General features: G+C 40.5%; 1 protein-coding gene across 1 annotated transcript; it reads left to right on the top strand.

Moving 5' to 3' along the window:
* Positions 1 to 5,833: 5,833 nt before the first annotated feature.
* LOC311104110 (membrane-spanning 4-domains subfamily A member 4A-like) lies at positions 5,834 to 19,691 on the top strand (the record flags this gene model as incomplete). Its single annotated transcript, XM_084145779.1, has 7 exons — positions 5,834 to 6,082; positions 6,207 to 6,323; positions 6,761 to 6,817; positions 7,129 to 7,293; positions 8,978 to 9,100; positions 15,690 to 15,779; positions 19,259 to 19,691. 7 exons carry the CDS (start codon positions 5,834 to 5,836, stop codon positions 19,352 to 19,354), a joined length of 897 nt encoding a protein of 298 aa, XP_084001905.1. The 3' UTR covers positions 19,355 to 19,691.
* Positions 19,692 to 20,204: the final 513 nt, after the last annotated feature.

The raw sequence follows: 20,204 nt of genomic DNA, 5'->3' as shown, positions 1-20,204 counted from the left end.
ACAACACATAAATTGCTCCTAGCTCCCACGTATCGGCTACTTTCTGTCCCTAACACTAAAACTAAAATTTGGATGGATTTGGATGGATTATCTTGGCAAAGGATAAATGCTCACTAACAAATTTGTGCACAACATTTGAGAGAAATAAGCTTTTTGTGTGTATGAAACATTTCTGGGATCTTTTATTTCAGCTCATGAAACATGTTGCTTATATATTTTTGATCAGTATATTATATTTGACATCATAAATTATGTTCAGTTTAAAATACCACCAGTAGGTTACTTTGGAATTGCTAGCATGTGTTGTCTCACGGTCAATGACAGGGAAGGGAGCAACTGCAGTCAAATCAAGTAAAGACTAGTTAGCTTGTTTTGATAGAATAGGCTTTGGTAATCTTCTCTAGTTGTGCCGTGATTGGCTCAGTGTTCTGTCACTCATCTGGACACCATGTCACCGCAGAATCTGCAGGGCGAGCTACGCAGTTCAATCCCCCTTGGGTGCTGCCATAGATTTACATTAGAAGTGCCTCTCCAAGAAGGCTCAAGGTCATTGGCCACAGATAAATTGATCATGTCAACATAGTACTTTCACAATCTTAGCTACCAAACTAGACAAGCAGACATCATCATGAATCTCGTCCACAATCTACTGGCAAATCATTTTCAATCCTTGTCATATGAAGAGAAATTATAGATAAAGCGTATCGGTGCTCATCGTCCATTGGACATAAACAAGTCGGAAATCACAAATTCAACAATGAGTGGTTTGAAAGTGATCAGTGGCTAACTGCGAGCGTCGCAAATCAATCACTATTTTGCTTCCCTTGCCTGCTATTCGGTGAAGATGGTGTGTGGTCCAAGTCTGGGTTTAAGGATTTAAAACATCTGTCTGAAAGGCTCTCTTTTCCAAGCTTAAAAGGATAAACATTCACACGCAACACCATGAGAAAAGGTTGAATACATCAGCCCTGCTGTCAATCCAGCATGACTTCTGCCGCATTCAAAACAACTGGAAACTCGGAACTGGGAAATCTCAGACTTCAGTGCGTTCAAGACAACTGGGAACTTGGTAAAAAAACGAACTCAGTCTGGAAAAATACGTTTTGAACGGTCATCCAACTGGGAATTCCAAGTTGGGAACTCGGGCCTCTTTCTAGAGCTCCGACCTGAAGATCACTGACGTCATGATTCGACCTTGTTTTTTTCAGAGTTCCCAGCTGTCTTGAAAGCACCATAAATCCAGAGAATGCCAGACTTTGATGACAAAGTTTGATGGCAAAGTTTGCCCACCTTCATGTTCAAGTGAGCGCAGCACAACAAGGTGAGTCCAAAAATGTATTGTATGCTGCTGCATAAATGATGTAATATGCCAGGGAGATATGTATACTGTAGCTCTGGATTTATGGTGCACGCATGACTGTAAGTCGCTTTGGATAAAAGCGTCTGCTAAATGCCATATTATTATTATTATTATTATTATTAGCTAAGAAAGTAATAGTAAGTGTATATTGTGTAGTAAGCTGTTAGTAGCCCATGTGTCTCAACCTAATAATTTGATCCCTCTCCCCCTCAGAACTTAGGCTACTGTTCTGATTAGGTGGTGCACATGTAGCCTATAGCCTGTTTTAGAGAAATGTCATCATCGAATATTGTAAGAACCTTCATTGTCTGCTTATATGCCCCCTTTATTTATCCTACGGTTCTGACTTGGTGTACAGGGAGAATACTGTAAGAATGGCCCATGTTTTGAATTCTGTCGCTGTACATTTCAAAAGTGCTGAACAAATAGTTACGGTATATTGACTACCTGCTCATTAATGTCTTAAACAAAATTACGGCTTGCCTCTTATCCGCTCATCGTTCCCTTATGCAATAGTTTGTACATCTCAATTGTTAAATTGCTTATTCATCATTTTAGGCAATGTTTGAATGATTTCATTGTTTTGCTTACTTTGTGTATTATAATTAGCTCATGTGATTTTCTTCACAAGCAGGGGATACTATATTATGTTGTTGGGTCTGTAACCATGTTTGCCATTGACAGTCTCTTCCCATACAAATATATTTTTTTCAACAAAAAGTTCAGTAACAGACCCAAGTAATTCCAGTTGACATTGTGAGGGTTGTTTTGTTTGCGCTGCGTTGGTACAGTGGGGAGAACAAGTATTTGATACACTGCCGATTTTGCAGGTTTTCCTACTTACAAAGCATGTAGAGGTCTGTAATTTGTATCATAGTTACACTTCAACTGTGAGAGACGGAATCTACAACAGAAATCCAGAAAATCACATTGTATGATTTTTAAGTAATTAATTTGCATTTTATTGCATGACATAAGTATTTGATCACCTACCAACCAGTAAGAATTCCAGCTCTCACAGACCTGTTAGTTTTTCTTTAAGAAGCCCTCCTGTTCTCCACTCATTACCTGTATTAACGGCACCTGTTTGAACTCGTTACCTGTATAAAAGACACCTGTCCACACACTCAACAAACAGACTCCAACCTCTCCACAATGGCCAAGACCAGAGAGCTGTGTAAGGACATCAGGGATAAAATTGTAGACCTGCACAAGGCTGGGATGGGCTACAGGACAATAGGCAAACAGCTTGGTGAGAAGGCAACAACTGTTGGTGCAATTTTTAGAAAATGGAAGAAGTTCAAGATGACGGTCAATCACCCTTGGTCTGGGGCTCCATGCAAGATCTCACCTCGTGTGGCATCAATGATCATGAGGAAGGTGAGGGATCAGCCCAGAACTACACGGCAGGACCTGGTCAATGACCAAAAGAGAGCTGGGACCACAGTCTCAAAGAAAACCATTCGTAACACACTACGCCGTCATGGATTAAAATCCTGCAGCGCACGCAAGGTCCCCCTGCTCAAGCCAGCGCATGTCCAGGCTCGTCTGAAGTTTGCCAATGACCATCTGGATGATCCAGAGGAGGAATGGGAGAAGGTCATGTGGTCTGATGAGACAAAAATATAGCTTTTTAGTATAAAAAAAGGTTTGGAGGAAGAAGAAGGATGAGTACAACCCCAAGAACACCATCCCAACCGTGAATTATGGAGGTGGAAACATCATTATTTGGGGATGCTTTTCTGCAAAGGGGACAAGACAACTGCACCGTATTGAGGGGAGGATGGATGGGGCCATGTATCGCGAGATCTTGGCCAACAACCTCCTTCCCTCAGTAAGAGCATTGAAGATGGGTCGTGGCTGGGTCTTCCAGCATGACAACGTCCCGAAACACACAGCCAGGGCAACTAAGGAGTGGCTCCGTAAGAAGCATCTCAAGGTCCTGGAGTGGCCTAGCCAGTCTCCAGACCTGAACCCAATAGAACATCTTTGGAGGGAGCTGAAAGTCCGTATTGCCCAGCGACAGCCCCGAAACCTGAAGGATCTGGAGAAGGTCTGTATGGAGAAGTGGGCCAAAATCCCTGCTGCAGTGTGTGCAAACCTGGTCAAGACCTACAGGAAACGTATGATCTCTGTAATTGCAAACAAAGGTTTCTGTACCAAATATTAAGTTCTGCTTTTCTGATGTATCAAATATTTATGTCATGCAATAAATGCAAATTAATTACTTAAAAATCATACAATGTGATTTTCTGGATTTTTGTTTTAGATTCCGTCTCTCACAGTTGAAGTGTAACTATGATAAAAATTACAGACTCTACATGCTTTGTAAGTAGGAAAACCTGCAAAATCGGCAGTGTATCAAATACTTGTTCTCCCCACTGTATATTGTCTATAAAAGTGGATACTCGTGATTGTATTTTCCTTCCTTTTTAGACCACATACAGTGCATTCGGAAAGTATTCAGACCCCTTCACTTTTTACACATTTTGTTATGTTACAGCCTTATTCTAAAATGGCCAAACTGAGCAATCGGGGGAGAAGTGCCATGGTCAGGGAGGTGACCAAGAACCAGATAGTCACTCTGACAGAGCTCCAGAGTTCCTCTGTGGAGATGTGAGAACCTTCCAGAAGGACAACCATTTCTGCAGCACTCCACCAATCAGGCCTTTATGGTAGAGTGGCCAGATGGAAGTCACTCCTCAGTAAAAGGCACGTGACAGTCCGCTTAGAGTTTGCCAAAAGGCACCTAAAGGACTCTCAGACCATGAGAAACAAGATTATCTGGTGTGATGCCTAAATGCCAAGCATCACGTCTGGAGGAAACCTGGCACCGCTCATCACCTGGCCAATACCATCCCTACAGTGAAGCATGGTGGTGGCAGCATCATGCTGTGTGGATGTTTTTCAGCAGCAGGGACTGGGAGACAGACTAGTCAGGATCATGGGAAAGATGAATGGAGAAAAGTACAGGGAGATCCTTGATGAAAACCTGCTCCAGAGCGCTCAGGACCTCAGACTGGGGCGAAGGTACACCTTCCAAAAGGACAACGACCCTAAGCACACAGCCAAGACAACACAGGAGTGGCTTCGGGACAAGTCTCTGAATGTCCTGTTGGCCCAGCCAGAGCCCGGACTTGAACCCAATCTAACATCTCTGGAGAGACCTGAAAATAGCTGTGCAGCGACGCTCCCCATCCAACCTGACAGAGCTTGAGAGGATCTGCAGAGAAGAATGGGAGAAACTCCCCAAATACATGTGCGCCAAGCTTGTAGCGTCATACCCAAGAAGACTCGAGGCTGAAATTGCTGCCAAAGGTGCTTCAACACAGTACTGAGTAAAGGGTCTGAATACTTATGTACATGTGTTATTTCATTTTTTTATTTTTTTTATACATTTGCAAACATTTCTAAAAACCTGTTTTTGTCACACCCTGATCTATTTCACCTGTCTTTTGCTTGTCTCCACCCCCCTCCAGGTGTCGCCCATTTCCCCCCATTATCCCCTGTGCATTTATGCCTGTGTTTACTGTTTGTCTGTTGCCAGTTCGTCTTGTCTCGTCAAGCCTACCAGCGTGTTTTTCCAGTACTCCTGTTTCTCCCTTGCCCCTGTTTTTCTAGGTTTTCCAGTTTTAACCACTCTGCCTGCCCTGACCCTGAGCCTGCCTGCCGTTCTGTACCTGTCTGACACTGCTCTGGATTACTGACCTCTGCCTGCCCTGACCCTGAGCCTGGCTGCCGTTCGGTACTTTACTGATTCTGCCCTGGATTACCTGCCCTTGACCTGTCATCTGCTTGTCCCCTGTTTTTTTAATAAACATCTCTGATTCGAACTGTCTACATCTGGGTCTTATCCTGAGTTCCGATAGTTTTTGCTTTGTCATTATGGGGTTTTGTGTGTAGATTGATGAGGGAAAAAAACAATTGAAACCATTTTAGAATAAGGCTGTAACGTATCAAAATGTATTCTGTTTGTCATGCTTATCTAACATCCATTCACCAATGAACAGTTATTATGGTTATTTCACCTACTTCTTCTTTGTTTCAGGATGTCTCCCCACAGAGGGGCAAAGTCTTTAGTTAAATTAAATTACTTTATTATACCACACCTTGAAGATGTTTGCCTATACAACACAGAACAAAAAAAAATGTATACACTTCCATGCTATGTAGCATGAAAGAGAAACTTATACACACTTTCATGAAAGTGTATGAGTTTCTTTTATAGCCTGTGTTCTGTAGGCAAACAACTTCAAGCCCATGATGGGAAGTTATGATAATAAAGAAGGAACTAAAGGACACTGCAATGAGGAACTTATTCAAGTAAACAAATGATACAGTAACCACAGACACACACAGCCTACCGCCCACCCAATGGAAAGAGTTCAAAGACTAGTGAGTGGCTGACACACCATGCATGACAGTCACAGGTAAATTATTACCCGGAAGTCCCAGGTACAGTATAAACTTTGCATGAGGCTCAACAATACACCACTGACTAGCCGTATCACCTCTTACTGCACTACAAACATCCTTCCCTCCTCTGTGAAGATGTCCAGCTCTGTAACAACCACCACTAACGGGGTGGTGGTCATCACCCATGTACACCCTACTGGAAACGAGATGGGGGTCGCGGGGGTTGCTTCTGCCCCTCACTGTTTGGGACAGACGGTCTACTCAGCGCTGGGAAGTTTCTTGGCGGGGCATCCAAAAGCGCTGGGGGTAAGAATTTCTGTTTTACATCATTAGAAAATTATTTTGAAATAAAAAACAACCATTTTGGTTGAACGTATTGGAAGAAGAGAAAAATGAATATCCTGCTTTGTACTTTGTTTTTCTCTCACAGACCGTACAGATCATGATTGGTTTGCTGATGCTGTTGACAGGAATCGTGATGGCTACAGGACCACAAGTAGACAATATTGGAGTATTTAGTGGAATATTTGTCTGGGGATCTATCATTGTGAGTGAGCTGCTCTGTCTAACAATCATTTCTTAAATTTCCTGTCTTCATGCAAACAAAACATCCTAATAATTGAATCATGTCACATTTTGAAAAGAAATGCATTAAAAACAAATATGTCAAAAAATGAAAAATATATACAATCTTTCATTTAAGGTAATGCTTTATAACGAATGACTTAACTAATGACTTTTATCAACGTATATGTATTTGGATAGGCCTATGCCATTTATACACTCATGCATTTCAATTTGTATGGAATTCTATGTGGGAGTAATTCAACTTGAATTTGAACTTTGGTCATACTGTAGAAATATGTTTATCCCACATGGTACCTTACACCCTAGATAGTGCACTACCTTTGTAGTGTACTATGTAGAGAATAGGGTGCCATTTGGGATGCAGGCTTGTATAATCTCTTCCTTGTTCCTTCTCAGTATGTCATTGCAGGCTCTCTAACTGTTGCTGCTGACAACAAACTGAACAAATGTCTGGTCAGTATCAATTATTCTTTCTTCAATAAAGTTTAGGCTTTTGATTTATAAAGTTCCACTCTATTTCAAAACACAGAATCTACTTTACATATAGGCCCTAATTTTTTCATTCAACCTGCTTGTTTTCCTCCCACAACACAAGCAGTGGGGTGCGCAATGGCGATTCAGCAACTGCGGATCGCCCCTTTACTAAAGACTTGTAATAATTATTGTCAACACACTGTATTCTATATTGCATTTCATTCTTCAGAAATGTTCATCCACAACCAATCATTCATTCCCATGTCCTCTTTATGCTCTCTGTACCTTAGGTGAAAGGCTCCCTGGGAATGAATGTTGTTGCCACGGTTACTGCTGCTACTGGCATCATCCTCTATTCTTTAGACAGTGCTGGGATCCTCTTATACAACTACTCCTGTGGCTATCCAGACTATTCTTCATACTACCCTCCATACTATGTCTGTCAACAGTATTGGGTATATACCAAATGCTTATTCCTTTGGTCAGGAGATACAGTGAGGGAAAAAAGTATTTGATCCCCTGCTGATGTTGTACGTTTGCTCACTGACAAAGACATGATCAGTCTATAATTTTAATGGTAGGTTTATTTGAACAGTGAGAGAGAATAACAACAATAAAATCCAGAAAAACGCATGTCAAAAATGTTATAAATTGATTTGCATTTTAATGAGGGAAATAAGTATTTGACCCCTCTGCAAAACATGACTTAGTACTTGGTGGCAAAACCCTTTTTGGCAATCACAGAGGTCAGACGTTTCTTGTAGTTGGCCACCAGGTTTGCACACATCTCAGGAGGGATTTTGTCCCACTCCTCTTTGCAGATCTTCTCCAAGTCATTAAGGTTTCGAGCCTGACATTTGGCAACTCGGTGAAGTTGTCCTGTTCCCTTAGCAGAAAAACACCCCCAAAGCATAATGTTTCCACCTCCATGTTTGACGGTGGGGATGGTGTTCTTGGGGTCATAGGTAGCATTCCTCCTCCTCCAAACACGGCGAGTTGAGTTGATGGCAAAGAGCTCAAATTTGGTCTCATCTGACCACAACACTTTCACCCAGTTCTCCTCTGAATCATTCAGATGTTCATTGGCAATCTTCAGACGGCCCTGTATATGTGCTTTCTTGAGCAGGGGGACCTTGCGAGCGCTGCAGGATTTCAGTCTTTCACGGCGTAGTGTGTTACCAATTGTTTTCTTGGTGACTATGGTCCCAGCTGCTTTGAGATCATTGACAAGATCCTCACGTGTAGTTCTGGGCTGATTCCTCACCATTCTCATGATCATTGCAACTCCAAAAGGTGAGATCTTGCATGGAGCCCCAGGCCGAGGGAGATTGACAGTTATTTTGTGTTTCTTCCATTTGTGAATAATCACACCAACTGTTGTCACCTTCTCACCAAGCTGCTTGGCGATGGTCTTGTAGCCCATTCCAGCCTTGTGTAGCTCTACAATCTTGTCCCTGATATCCTTGGAGAGCTCTTTGGTCTTGGCCGTGGTGGAGAGTTTGGAATCTGATTGATTGATTGCTTCTGTGGACAGGTGTCTTTTATACAGGTAACAAGCTGAGATTAGGAGCACTCCCTTTAAGAGTGTGCTCCTAATCTCAGCTCGTTACCTGTATAAAAGACACCTGGGAGCCAGAAATCTTTCTGATTGAGAGGGGGTCAAATACTTATTTCCGTTATTAAAATGCAAATCAATTTATATCATTTTTGACATGTGTATTTCTGGATTTTTTTGTTGTTATTCTGTTTCTGACTGTTCAATTTAACCTACCATTAAAATTATAGACTGATCATTTCTTTGTCAGTGGGCAAACGTACAAAATCAGCAGGGGATCAAATACTTTTTTCCCTCACTGTATTTGTAAATCGGTAAAGGGGTATTTATAATCTATAATCGTATTACTAGACTATTGTACGTACTGTTGAATGTTTTTATTTTTATTTTAAATTATACACCATTTGTAGAATATATGTGACAGCTCCAACCTGCAAGCAATAGTGAATTAGATGCTATTGAGTTCGTTTATACTTCTTATTAGCCCACACTGAAATGGGAGTCAATGTTTAATTGTACATAATTGCTCCAAAATGGCGGTGTAGTCTAGTTAACTGCTGTTTCCTGTTCCTCTCTGTCTATAGGTCAGGTCCCAGGGAATTTCAGGTGTTCTGACTGTTTTCTCCGTGCTGGAGTTTATAGTGTCCATCTGTGTCTCATCATTCGCCTGCAGAGCTGTCTGCCAGTGCTGCCGTTCCACCCCTGAGGTAAGTATATGGACATAGATTTCTGTCTAAATGTTGTACAAGATTTAGACAGAAATCTAGCTCCATATACAGTGTGGTCCGAAATTATTGACACCCTTCATAAAAATGAGCAAAAATGACTGTATAAAATAAATAATTCAATACTGAGCTGCATTGTATGCACCCAAAAATGAATACTAATAGAATTGCTCAGAGAAAGAGATTTTGCTTAACAAGTAATACAATTAATGACAACCCTGTTTTCAATACCTTTCAATACCTCACTGTGCAAGGATAACAGCACTGGCACTTTTTCTAAAAAAAATTCTGATTTGGAGAACACATTGGGAGGGATCTTAGACCATTCCTCCATACAGAATCCTTCCAGATCATTGATATCCTTTGTCTGCGCTTATGGTATGGGGTTCTTTTCTGCTTAATGCATTCTCATTTCAACGCCAAACCCACCACTGGTGTGCGTAACCAAAGAGATCTATGTTCATGTCATCTGACCAAATCACAGTTTCCAATCCAAGTGCCAATGCCGTTTAGTAAACTCCAGGAGTTTGCATTTCTTGGATGACATGAAAATAGAGCTCTTTGGCCATGCACACCAGTGGTGGGTTTGGTGTCGAAAGAGCAGAAAATAACCCCATACCTACTGTAAAATATGGTGGTGGATCTTTGATGTTATGGGGCTAATTTTCTTCCACTGGTCCTGGGCCCCTTGTTAAGGTCAATGGCATCATGAACTTTACCCAGTGTTGGAGCCAATTTGGGTGTATCTTATATTATTGTATTATTTGGGCAATTACACTCCCGGCCACTAGGGGCAGCTAAATGGTGGTGTAAACACACCAGGTGATCTATAAAGACACAGGTGTTTGAACATATGGTGTGTGTGTGGACGGTGGGAGAGCTCACGGTTCTTACTTTTGTTATGACAATTTGCCGCCAACACAGCGGTCGTGAGCTCAAGCCTAGGAATGGTTACTGATTCATGGGAGCAACTCTCTTTTCCCAGCATGAACGAAAGATGTACTTGCTTCTTGTTAAAAAGCATTAAGTAAGATACAGCTCTATAACCAAACTCACTGGCATCACTGGCTTTCCAAAGTCTTCGGGCTTGATGCACCTCTTCTCTTCACCTTGAGCTATGCCACTTTCGCCAAATTTGCCATCCATCCTTGCCATTGCTGTGAGAGAGATGTCGTTATCCCAGCTGATTTTTCTTCTACATAACTCCTGTAGCAACAGTTTTGGAGATAGAGTAAACAGTGATAGAAAGCATATTTGGGTGTATCTTATGGTATTATTCAAGCAATTACACTCCCGACCACTAGGGGTAGACAAACGGTGGTTGTAAACACACATCAGGTGGTCTATAAAGACGCAGGGGTTTGAACGTATGGTGTGTGTGGATGGTGGGAGAGATCACAGTTCTTACCGCAATCAAATCAACACAAACTAATGGAAGAAATGCCAAACAAGATGCAAAGGATTGCTACAGTCAACTCTATGAATCAACATTCATTCATTCAAGGTAACCACTATTGCTAAGTTTGAGGCGCATAAAGAGCAAGTCTATTTGCTAACATCAACTCACCTGGTGACATTGGCTACTTAGAAATCGTAGATTTTCATAAGCAAATTGTCGTAACACCCAGTACCAGGAAATCTTTGCCCAAAACCTGGTTGCGTCTGCCAGGAGGCTGAAACTTGATTGCGAGTTGATCTTCCACCAAGACAATAACCCCAAGCACACACCAAAATTGACAAAGGAATGTTTTTAAAAAAAACAATAACAACCACACATAAACAAAAGACTAAACAGAGTAGACACACCCAAATTTCAACAAACATCAATGACATCACACCTGCTCAGACCCACATATTCCCACCGCAACCATACACATCATGTATGTCTCACAACCACACTCCCCCTCATCCTTCATCCCCAGGACATTCCAGTGCTTGTCCATCCACTATCGTACTGATGCAGGCTCATTTGATTTCCAGTTTTTAAGACGTTTTTAAAAATCATTGACGAGAAAAGTATGGTCCACCCCATTGAGTATTACACTACACCCTCATATGCCATGTCTTGAAATATGCAGATAGATGGATTCCAAGTAAACTTACATTGTAAAACTTCTGACTGCCAACATTCTAACTCCACCTTTTAACTTTTTGACTTCATAGCACTCCCAGAAGGCATGAATTATTGAGTCCTTGTTAGTTGTACACTTAAAGGTCCTGAACAGTCATTCTGAAAAGTTTTTTCTCATGGTTAACTACCAGGAAGTTTGAAAAGACAGGCTGAGTGGGCGGGGAGCTTATATTCATGAGCTCGCCTTGACTGACAGCTCTTTGAAACACCTATGTCACGCAACTTGGATTCATTGAGCAGTGTTGCAGTAAAATCATCTCAAGCAAATTTGGTGATACACAAAGCAACTCAAACAACATTGAAATTACATCAAAGATGTAAAAAAAATTATACATCTTCCGTTTAGCATGTCTGTTCTGATGCGGTTCACAGCAGCACTGGCGGATGTGTTGAAATGACAAATGTGTCTGAGTTTTGAACAAACCCCCTTTTGTTCTATGCTGGCTGAAGACCTAGCTAGCCAGTAACTAGCTAACACCAGACACAGATGAAAGGGGACACATAGAAGTAGTATCTTTGCCATAGATTATCTATTTGGTATTATATTTGCTTACAATTTTTTGGCACCAGTAGATATCTAGCTATGTTAACCAGGCCCCTCTGCAAACACGCCTTCTCCAATGTTGGTTACAAAGCAGTACTTATTTAAATTAGGTAAGAGAATATCATGTTACCATGGCTTACGGTGATGTCCCCTTAATAATTAATCCAAGGGTTAATCCAATACTTATGTCATGCAATAAAATGCAAATTAATTACTTAAAAATCATAAAATGTGATTTTCTGGATTTTTTTTATAGATTCCGTCTCTCACAGTTGAAATGTACCTTTGATAAAAATTACAGACCTCTACATGCTTTGTAAGTAGGAAAACCAGCAAAATCGGCAGTGTATCAAATACTTGTTCTCCCACTGTAGAACTTTTAAGTTGCATGTATTTGAAAATGTCTACATTAGTCAGTCCAAAATTGCTTTTTAATTCTGTAATGGAAATAATTGTATTTCCTATTACCAAGTCATTTACGGTTTCTGTGCCTTTTGTTTTCCATGGGGCCAATTAATCGGTGAATTCTGAAAAGCTATCCAAGGATTGTTCCACAGGGTTGTGTTTTTAGGGAGTGATATTGGTTCTTTTAGTATGCATTTCATTTTCTTCAATATTGTTATAGTGTTTTTAACTATAAAATGTGTAATGTTCTTAGCTTTATCCTTTGAAAATAGACTTGTGAATAGATTCTGAGGATGAGCATGTGCAACTTCAATATGTACCCATTGTTCCTCTTTAGTGCATTTAACAATATGTTGCAAGTAAAAGCCTTGGGTAGAGAGTTAATACAATTCCAAGTCTGGAAGGTTAAAACTACCCTCAGACTTCGGAAGATGGCAAACTTTCCTTTTTATTCTATGAGTTTTATTTGCCCATATAAAGTCTGTTATGGCCGAGTATACTTTTTTAAAGAATGTCTTCGGTGGGGTAATTGGTATTACTGAGAATAAATATATATTTATTTTTTAATGGTTAAGTGGCCACAAAATCAACATTTTGCAATGGCCATCTCAGTCTCCGGACTTACAATACATTGAAAACCTGTGGTTTGAATTGAAGAGGGCAGTCCATAAGCGCAGACGAAGGATATCAAGGATCTGGAAAGATTCTGTATGGAGGAATGGTCTAAGATCTCTCCCAATGTGCTCTCCAACTCATAAAACATTTTATTAAAAGGCTCAGTGCCGTTATCCTCGCAAGGTGAGGTATTGAAAGGTATTGGAAACAGGGGTGTCAATGATTTTGACCACTACCTTTTTGAGAGAAAAAAAGTATTACTTGTTAAACAAAATCTCTTTCTCTTTGCAATTGTATTAGTATAAAATAATATATTGTTTTGAGCATACAATATAGTTCAGTATTTGAATTATTTATTTTATACCAGTCATTTTTACTCATCTCAAGGGTGTCAATAATTTCAGAACCCACTGTAAGTCTTACTATAATGAAAACATTATAAATATAAAGCAACGTTAAGTACACTACATGACCAAAAGTATGTGGACACCTGCTCGTCGAACATCTCATTCCAAAATCATCGGCATTAATTTGGAGTTGGTCCCCCCTTTACTGCTATAACAGCCTCCACTCTTCTGGGAAGGCTTTCCACTAGATGTTGAAACATTGCTGTGGGAACATGCTTCCATTCAGCCACAAGAGCATTAGTGAGGTCGGGCACTGATGTTGGCCGATTAGGCCTGGCTCGCAGTCGGAGCGTTCCGTTCATCCCAAAGGTGTTCGATGGGGTTGAGGTCAGGGTTCTGTGCATGCCAGTCAAGTTCTTCCACACCGATCTCGACAAACCATTTCTGTATGGACCTCGCTTTGTGGATGGGGGATTTGTCATGCTTCCCCAAACTGTTGCCAAAAAGTTGGAAGCACAGAATTGTCTAGAATGTCATTGTTTGCTGTAGCATTAAGATTTTCCTTCACTGGAACTAGCCCGAACCTTGAAAAACAGCCCCAGACCATTATTCCTCCTCCACCAAACTTTTCAATTGGCACTATGTATTCGGGCAGGTAGCGTTTTCCTGGCATCCGCCAAACCCAGATTCATCCGTCGTACTGCCAGATGGTGAAGCGTGATTCATCACTCCAGAGAATGCGTTTCCACTGCTCCAGAGTCCAATGGCGGCGAGCTTTACACCACTCCAGCCGACGCTTGGCATTGCGCATGGTGATCGTAGGCTTGTGTGCGGCTGCTCGGCCATGGAAACCCATTTCATGAAGCTCCAAGCGAACAGTTCTTGTGCTGACATTGCTTCCAGAGGCTGTTTGGAACTTGGTGGTGAATGTTGCCAACGAGGACAGATGATTTCTACGCGCTATGCTCTTCTGCACTTGGTGGTCCCGTTCTGTGAGCTTGTGTGGCCTACCACTTCGTGGCTGAGCCGTTGTTGCTCCTAGACGTTTCCACTTAAGTGATAATGCCCGAGAAGCCTGTGTTTGGAGGATATATTGGCACAGGTGTTGTTAGGCCCGAGACGAAGTCGAAACCGGCAAACCGTGCCAATATATCCTCCAAACAACGGCTTCGAGGGCATTATCACTTTTATACAACGGTTGACCAACATATTCAAATAATGATTTACATATTTTCATAAAAAACGTTTTTTGGTTAATTTATTCATACTATTTCAACCTTCCACAAGATATAGTCCTGACACAAATCTAGGGGTTGCTACACAAGCCGGCTGGTCGTTCGTTCTATCGGTTCGGTTGCCAGAGACGCGACCGAGTCGTTAAGTCTTTTTGTTCAGTATCTATGGACGCGACCCAGCTGGCAACATTCTTATCCCTTACTTGCTAGCTAGCCAACTACAGCTAACTTACAGTCACGTCAAACTGTGCAGCCAGAATAACTAAGTAGCTGCATTTGCATTTGTTTAAGCTGTTTTCTAGTGACATTTATTTGGATACATCCATAACAATTAGTTAACGATGCGCGATTTCACCTGGCATAGAAAATGTGCTCTCTCATCAGGACACTGTTGTTCAGAGGAGCTAGCCAACAACACATGTAACACAATCACTTCAAACTGAAGCTGGAAAGACTGCAAACTAGCTGCACTTCATTTCGTTTGACCTGTTTTCTATTGATATTTCTTTGTATAGATCCATAAAATGTATGCTGATTCATGATTTCGACTGGCTGAGAAAAGCTTCCTGCCTGTCTGTTTCATCCCGACTCCCGACACATTCATTACTATGTGACAGCTGGTGATCGAATTTGAATGTTGAAACAATGAGACAGACAGCAAGGTTTACACAAATCTCTGCTGTTGAAAACTAAATGTTAGTCTAAAAGAAATGTGAGATCATGTCTAGATGCTTTTTATAGTGGAGAGGAAGTTTATAAATAGCCTGGCTGGGCTGATGAGACAGTGGATTGCATAGTCAGATGGAACAGAGTAAATAGGAATTTTAACGTCAGATTTAGCTGGTGGTAACTTGTGGAATAGACACCGGCTGGAATGTGGTTTTAACCAATCAGCATTCAAGTTTAGACCCACCCGTTGTGTAATTCACAATAGCAGCACTTACAGTTGACCGGCGGCAGCTCTTGCAGGGCAGAAATTTGACTAACTGACTTGTTGGAAAGGTGGCATCCTATGACGGTGCCACGTTGAAAGTCACTGAGCTCTTCAGTAAGGCCATTCTACTGCCAATGTGTGTCTATGGAGATTGCATGGCTGTGTGCTAGATTGTATACACCTGTCAGCAATGGGTGTGGCTGAAATAGCTGAATCCACTAATTTGAAGGTGTGTCCACATACTTTTGTATATATAGAGTATGTTCTGGCAACTGTAAGAGCACTGAGTAGTCATGACACCTGTATATTTGATAAGCAATTTCTATAAATTGACTTAAAATTTACATGTCTGTCTTTTAGCAAGTGTTCATCATTGGGAATCAAATACCGGTACCTCATGGCAGCATGACTCCAAGCAACGCACCTTTCCCTCCTCAGAACAACTACAAGGTATGACATCTTTGGAGGTTGAATTGCAGGGTTGCCATATAAAATAGGCTGCTCATTATCTACAATTCAAATAAAAAATATCTCACCAGTGTCCTAGCAACTGAGTTTCTGGAGTAATTTTTTTAAATTCCACTGCAAAAACCTTAATAAAAAAATTGTGCAATCAACAAAACATTGGTCACTGTGTGAAATTCTGTGGGACCGTACTTGCGAACAGTAGAAAAAGTTTAAGTTTAAGCATCGGTCAATTAAAATTGTTGACGTAGTTGCACGTGATCAAAGGCTACATATTAGCTGTTCCCATCACATAACCTGGTACATTTAGCCCTATGCTAAACTCACCAGGTGGCCGTGATTATATCTGGTTGAAATTCCGTATCAGCCAATTAAAATCGTTGACGTAGTTGGACCCGATAGAACCAATGATGTGTATAAACCCTAAATGACTGACAGGGGACACTGTATTGAAGCCACTGGACAGCCATCTTGGCACTCCTGCTCCAATGTAAAACATATTTTGGAAGCTATAGAAATGCATTTATTAATGTCTACATTCGTTTTTGACACGTTTATTCTATTACAGATTCCGTAATGCATACTTTCAAATTATATTATGTGAGCTAAACATAAATATTTGAAAACATATCAAAACATTTTCCTTAAAGTATTTTTTTTAGAGAGTACTAATGTTACTGTCCCCACGACAACAACAAAAATACAAGTAATTTTGTCCTTGAAACATTTAATTGAAATACTGTAGAATTCCATTCATTCCTATGGATGGCTGCTCCTACTGGGGAGTGCCAATATGGCTGACCGGTGGCTTCAAAGCTCTCAATGGCCAATACATAGCACCAGAAATCCAGGGTTTATATACATCATTGGATAGAACACTTTCCCATCACCTTAACAACAGTCAAACGGCACCATCTGCTAATCAAAGTTACTAAAACGGACCCATTTTCAACTGAACGATTAGCTCCTGGTGATTTTTGGCGTTTGCGACTTTATAATGTTAACCTAACCTAACCTTAGCTCTTGAGAATCCAAGCCCATACAGCCATAGGGTTCTCATTTGAACAATTGACCACAGCAGGGCCAACGTGTTAAACTCTCCAGATACTCTGTCTAATCGTTAATAATCACTGCGTGCAATACGGTTTTGGAAACCTCGAATTCTACTTTCATATCACCCCAAAATGATTTTACAAATACAAAAGACACACTTACTCTGCGCCGCTTTAACACAGATTCCCACTGAGATGTTTTGCATTGCACTTCCTGAGCAAACCCCTTGGTTAAAAGCTTCACTGTAAACCCCAAAGCATTTTCAACTAAAATACTTCTAGTAAGTTGAACTTAAAGTCAATGAAAAGTAATTATTATTAAAATATTGATGTGGTACTGACTCAAAACTAAATGAGCAGTCACATCAACTCAATTTTTTTAAGTTATGAACTTTTTTTCCCAGCAAGCTGTACTGCAGGTAGATTTTTTTTGGAATTGTTTTTAATACATTGAGTGATTGATTGATTAATCTTATGCTACTCAAAGATAAATAACATAAATGTTTCTAAACTCATTTAGTTCGATTTTTTTCTCCAGTTACTGAAATGGTTGTTCCAGTTTATTAAATGGCTTAGGTTACCACCTTACACTGTTCCTAACCCTGGTAGTCGTTATGAATTCAGGTTGTGGGTGATTAAAACATTAAACTGGTGGAATACGTAACTCTGGCTGGATTCCACTAAGAATTACACAACACATTGCAAGCCAGCATAATGTGACTAGCAGGTAGGGTTGCAAAATTCTGGTAAATTTCCCAGGTTTTCTAGAAATCTCGGTTGTAAGATTCCTGGAAATCCTTCAACCAGGATCTGGGAATTTTGGGAAAGTTACTGGAATTTTGCAACCTTACTTGCAGGCCTGATGTGGCCTGTAAACCATGTGTTTCAGGCCACTGAAATAGGGTAAAGCTAGTCCTCAAAATAAGGCCTTATAAGACTTGTGTTTTGATGAAGTTATTTATAATGATAACATTTGCCTAGGAACTCACTTGGTGAAGACCACAGGAGTGAAAATGAATGAATTCAACAACCATGTCTCTGTCACTAACAAATACAGTCATAGGTGGTAACTCTACAATTCACTCAAAAAGGCAAGGCACACTGGGAAGGCTTAGTGGGGGTGTTACTCAGAATTTTCAAGCTGATACAACTCAAATCTGGACCCCCTACAGGGCACGACAATGCCTCTTCCTCCTCAGGAGGCTGAAAAGATTCGGCATGGCCCCTCAGATCCTCAAAAAGTTATACAGCTGCATCATTGAGAGCATCTTGACTGGTTGCATCACCGTTTGGTATGGCAACTGCTTGGCATCCAACCGCAAGGCGCTACAGAGGGTAGTGCGTTCGGCCCAGTACATCACTGGGGCCAAGCTCCCTGCCATCCAGGACCTCTATACCAGGCGGTGGTAGAAGAAGGCCCTAAACATATTCAGACTGCAGCCACCCAAGTCATAAACTGTTCTCTCTGTTACCGCACAGCAAGCGGTACCGATGCACCAAGTCTGGAACCAACAGGACCCTGAACAGCTTCAACCACCAAGCCATAAGACTGCTAAATAGTTAACCAAATAGATACCTGTACTATCTCCATTGACCCCCTTTTGCACTAACTCTTTTGACTCATCACATGCGCTGCTGCTACTTCTTATTATCTATCCTGTTGCCTAGTCACTTTACCCCTACCTATATGCACATATCTACCTCAATTACCTCGTACCCCTGCACATCGACTCGGTACTGGTACCCCGTGTATATAGCCATGTTATCGTTACTCATTGTGTATTCCTTGTTTTATTATTTTTCTATTTTTCTCTCTGCATTGTTGGGAAGGACCGGTAAATAAGCATTTCACTGTTAGTCTACACCTGTTGTTTACGAAGCATGTAACAAATCAAATTTGATTTGATTCTGTCCCCAACACTAAAACTAAAACGAAATAATATAAAAACGAAACATAAATATTTGTATACAACTTAAACTAAATAAAAACGAACAATAAAGGTCTGACAACTAACTGAAACTAAACTGAATTCAAAATCAACTTCGAAAAACAAATAGATATCTTAAAACCTTAAAAACGATATAATAACCTTGCAAGGATGTGATGATCATACAATATTGGCACTCTACAGGCTCAACCCAGTAAGTAATCAGTTTAAATTGTAGATACTGAGTGTACTGTAATGTTTTTGTTAACATCTCTTTATTGTAGAATGTCTATCATAGGATGCAACCCAAATGGCATCCTAATCCCTGTATAGTGCACTACTTTGGCCCAGTACACTATATAGGGTATAGGGTGCGGGCTTTGGTCAAAAGTAGAGCACTATATATAGGGAATAGGGTTCCATTTGGGACATAACCATAGGTAAGGTCATATATGTCCTATGATGTACTGTGTTGTTTCTACAGACTGTGATCTACCCAAAGGGTCCTGAGGGAGACGGTATGGGTACAGGGTTTCAACAGAACCCCCTGCCCCCACTATACACTGCTGCCATCCCTTGAGAATTGGGCCTCCGTGAATACATTGCACATTTTCTTGTTGAAATTGTGTTCTCTAGGCCTATTTTTCTGATCCAAGCCAGGCAATGGTTAGCACCACATCACTGATCTGAATAATTTGACAGTTAAATATTGATAGTGTATTGTAATGCAATGTTTCAGTATAATGTTTAGGTTACTATATTGTTGATTTTATAACTTCACGTTTTTGTAATTTCTCTCTTTTTTTAATTGATATAATTGTAATAATGTAAAAGTCATGTATAGTACATTTATTTATCAACTAAAATCAACCACTGCTATATGACAAAATATGATGATGAGGCATCACTTTTTTTAATAACACGCAAATACATATTTTACTTAATGTCTTGAAACAAGTCATGACTTGTCAATAAAACTAACAGAAGTTTGGAGTCACTTTTATCTTCTATACAATGTAATTAATTTTGGGTAAATATTGATCATTAAAGTAGGGCTAGACCTAAATAAATGTATATTTTTGGGAGGAGTGGTTGAAGGGTCTGAAAAAATCCTGATAAGGAGGGAGTGGTGTGTGGATGTTTACATTGGGCATTAGCCTATATCCTTTCTATCTTGAGTTTGGGCAACATTAAAGGTCATGAACAGTCACAATCATGTGTTTCATGAAATCTTGTGGTTTTTTAAAGAAACCAGATCAAAGTCTGATGACCAAAGTATGAAAAATGACTGTTGCTTCTACAGTGCCGTGAAAAAGTATTTGCCCCCTTTCAGATTTTCTCTATTTTCTCGTATTTTATACCGAATGTTATCAGATCTTCAACCAAAACCTACTATTAGATAAAGGGAACCTTAGTAAAAAAATAAAAAT

The sequence above is a fragment of the Coregonus lavaretus genome (assembly GCF_964263955.1).
Source record: "Coregonus lavaretus genome assembly, chromosome: 28".
NCBI lineage: Eukaryota > Metazoa > Chordata > Actinopteri > Salmoniformes > Salmonidae > Coregonus > Coregonus lavaretus.
This window is presented reverse-complemented; position numbering and strand designations above follow the sequence as displayed.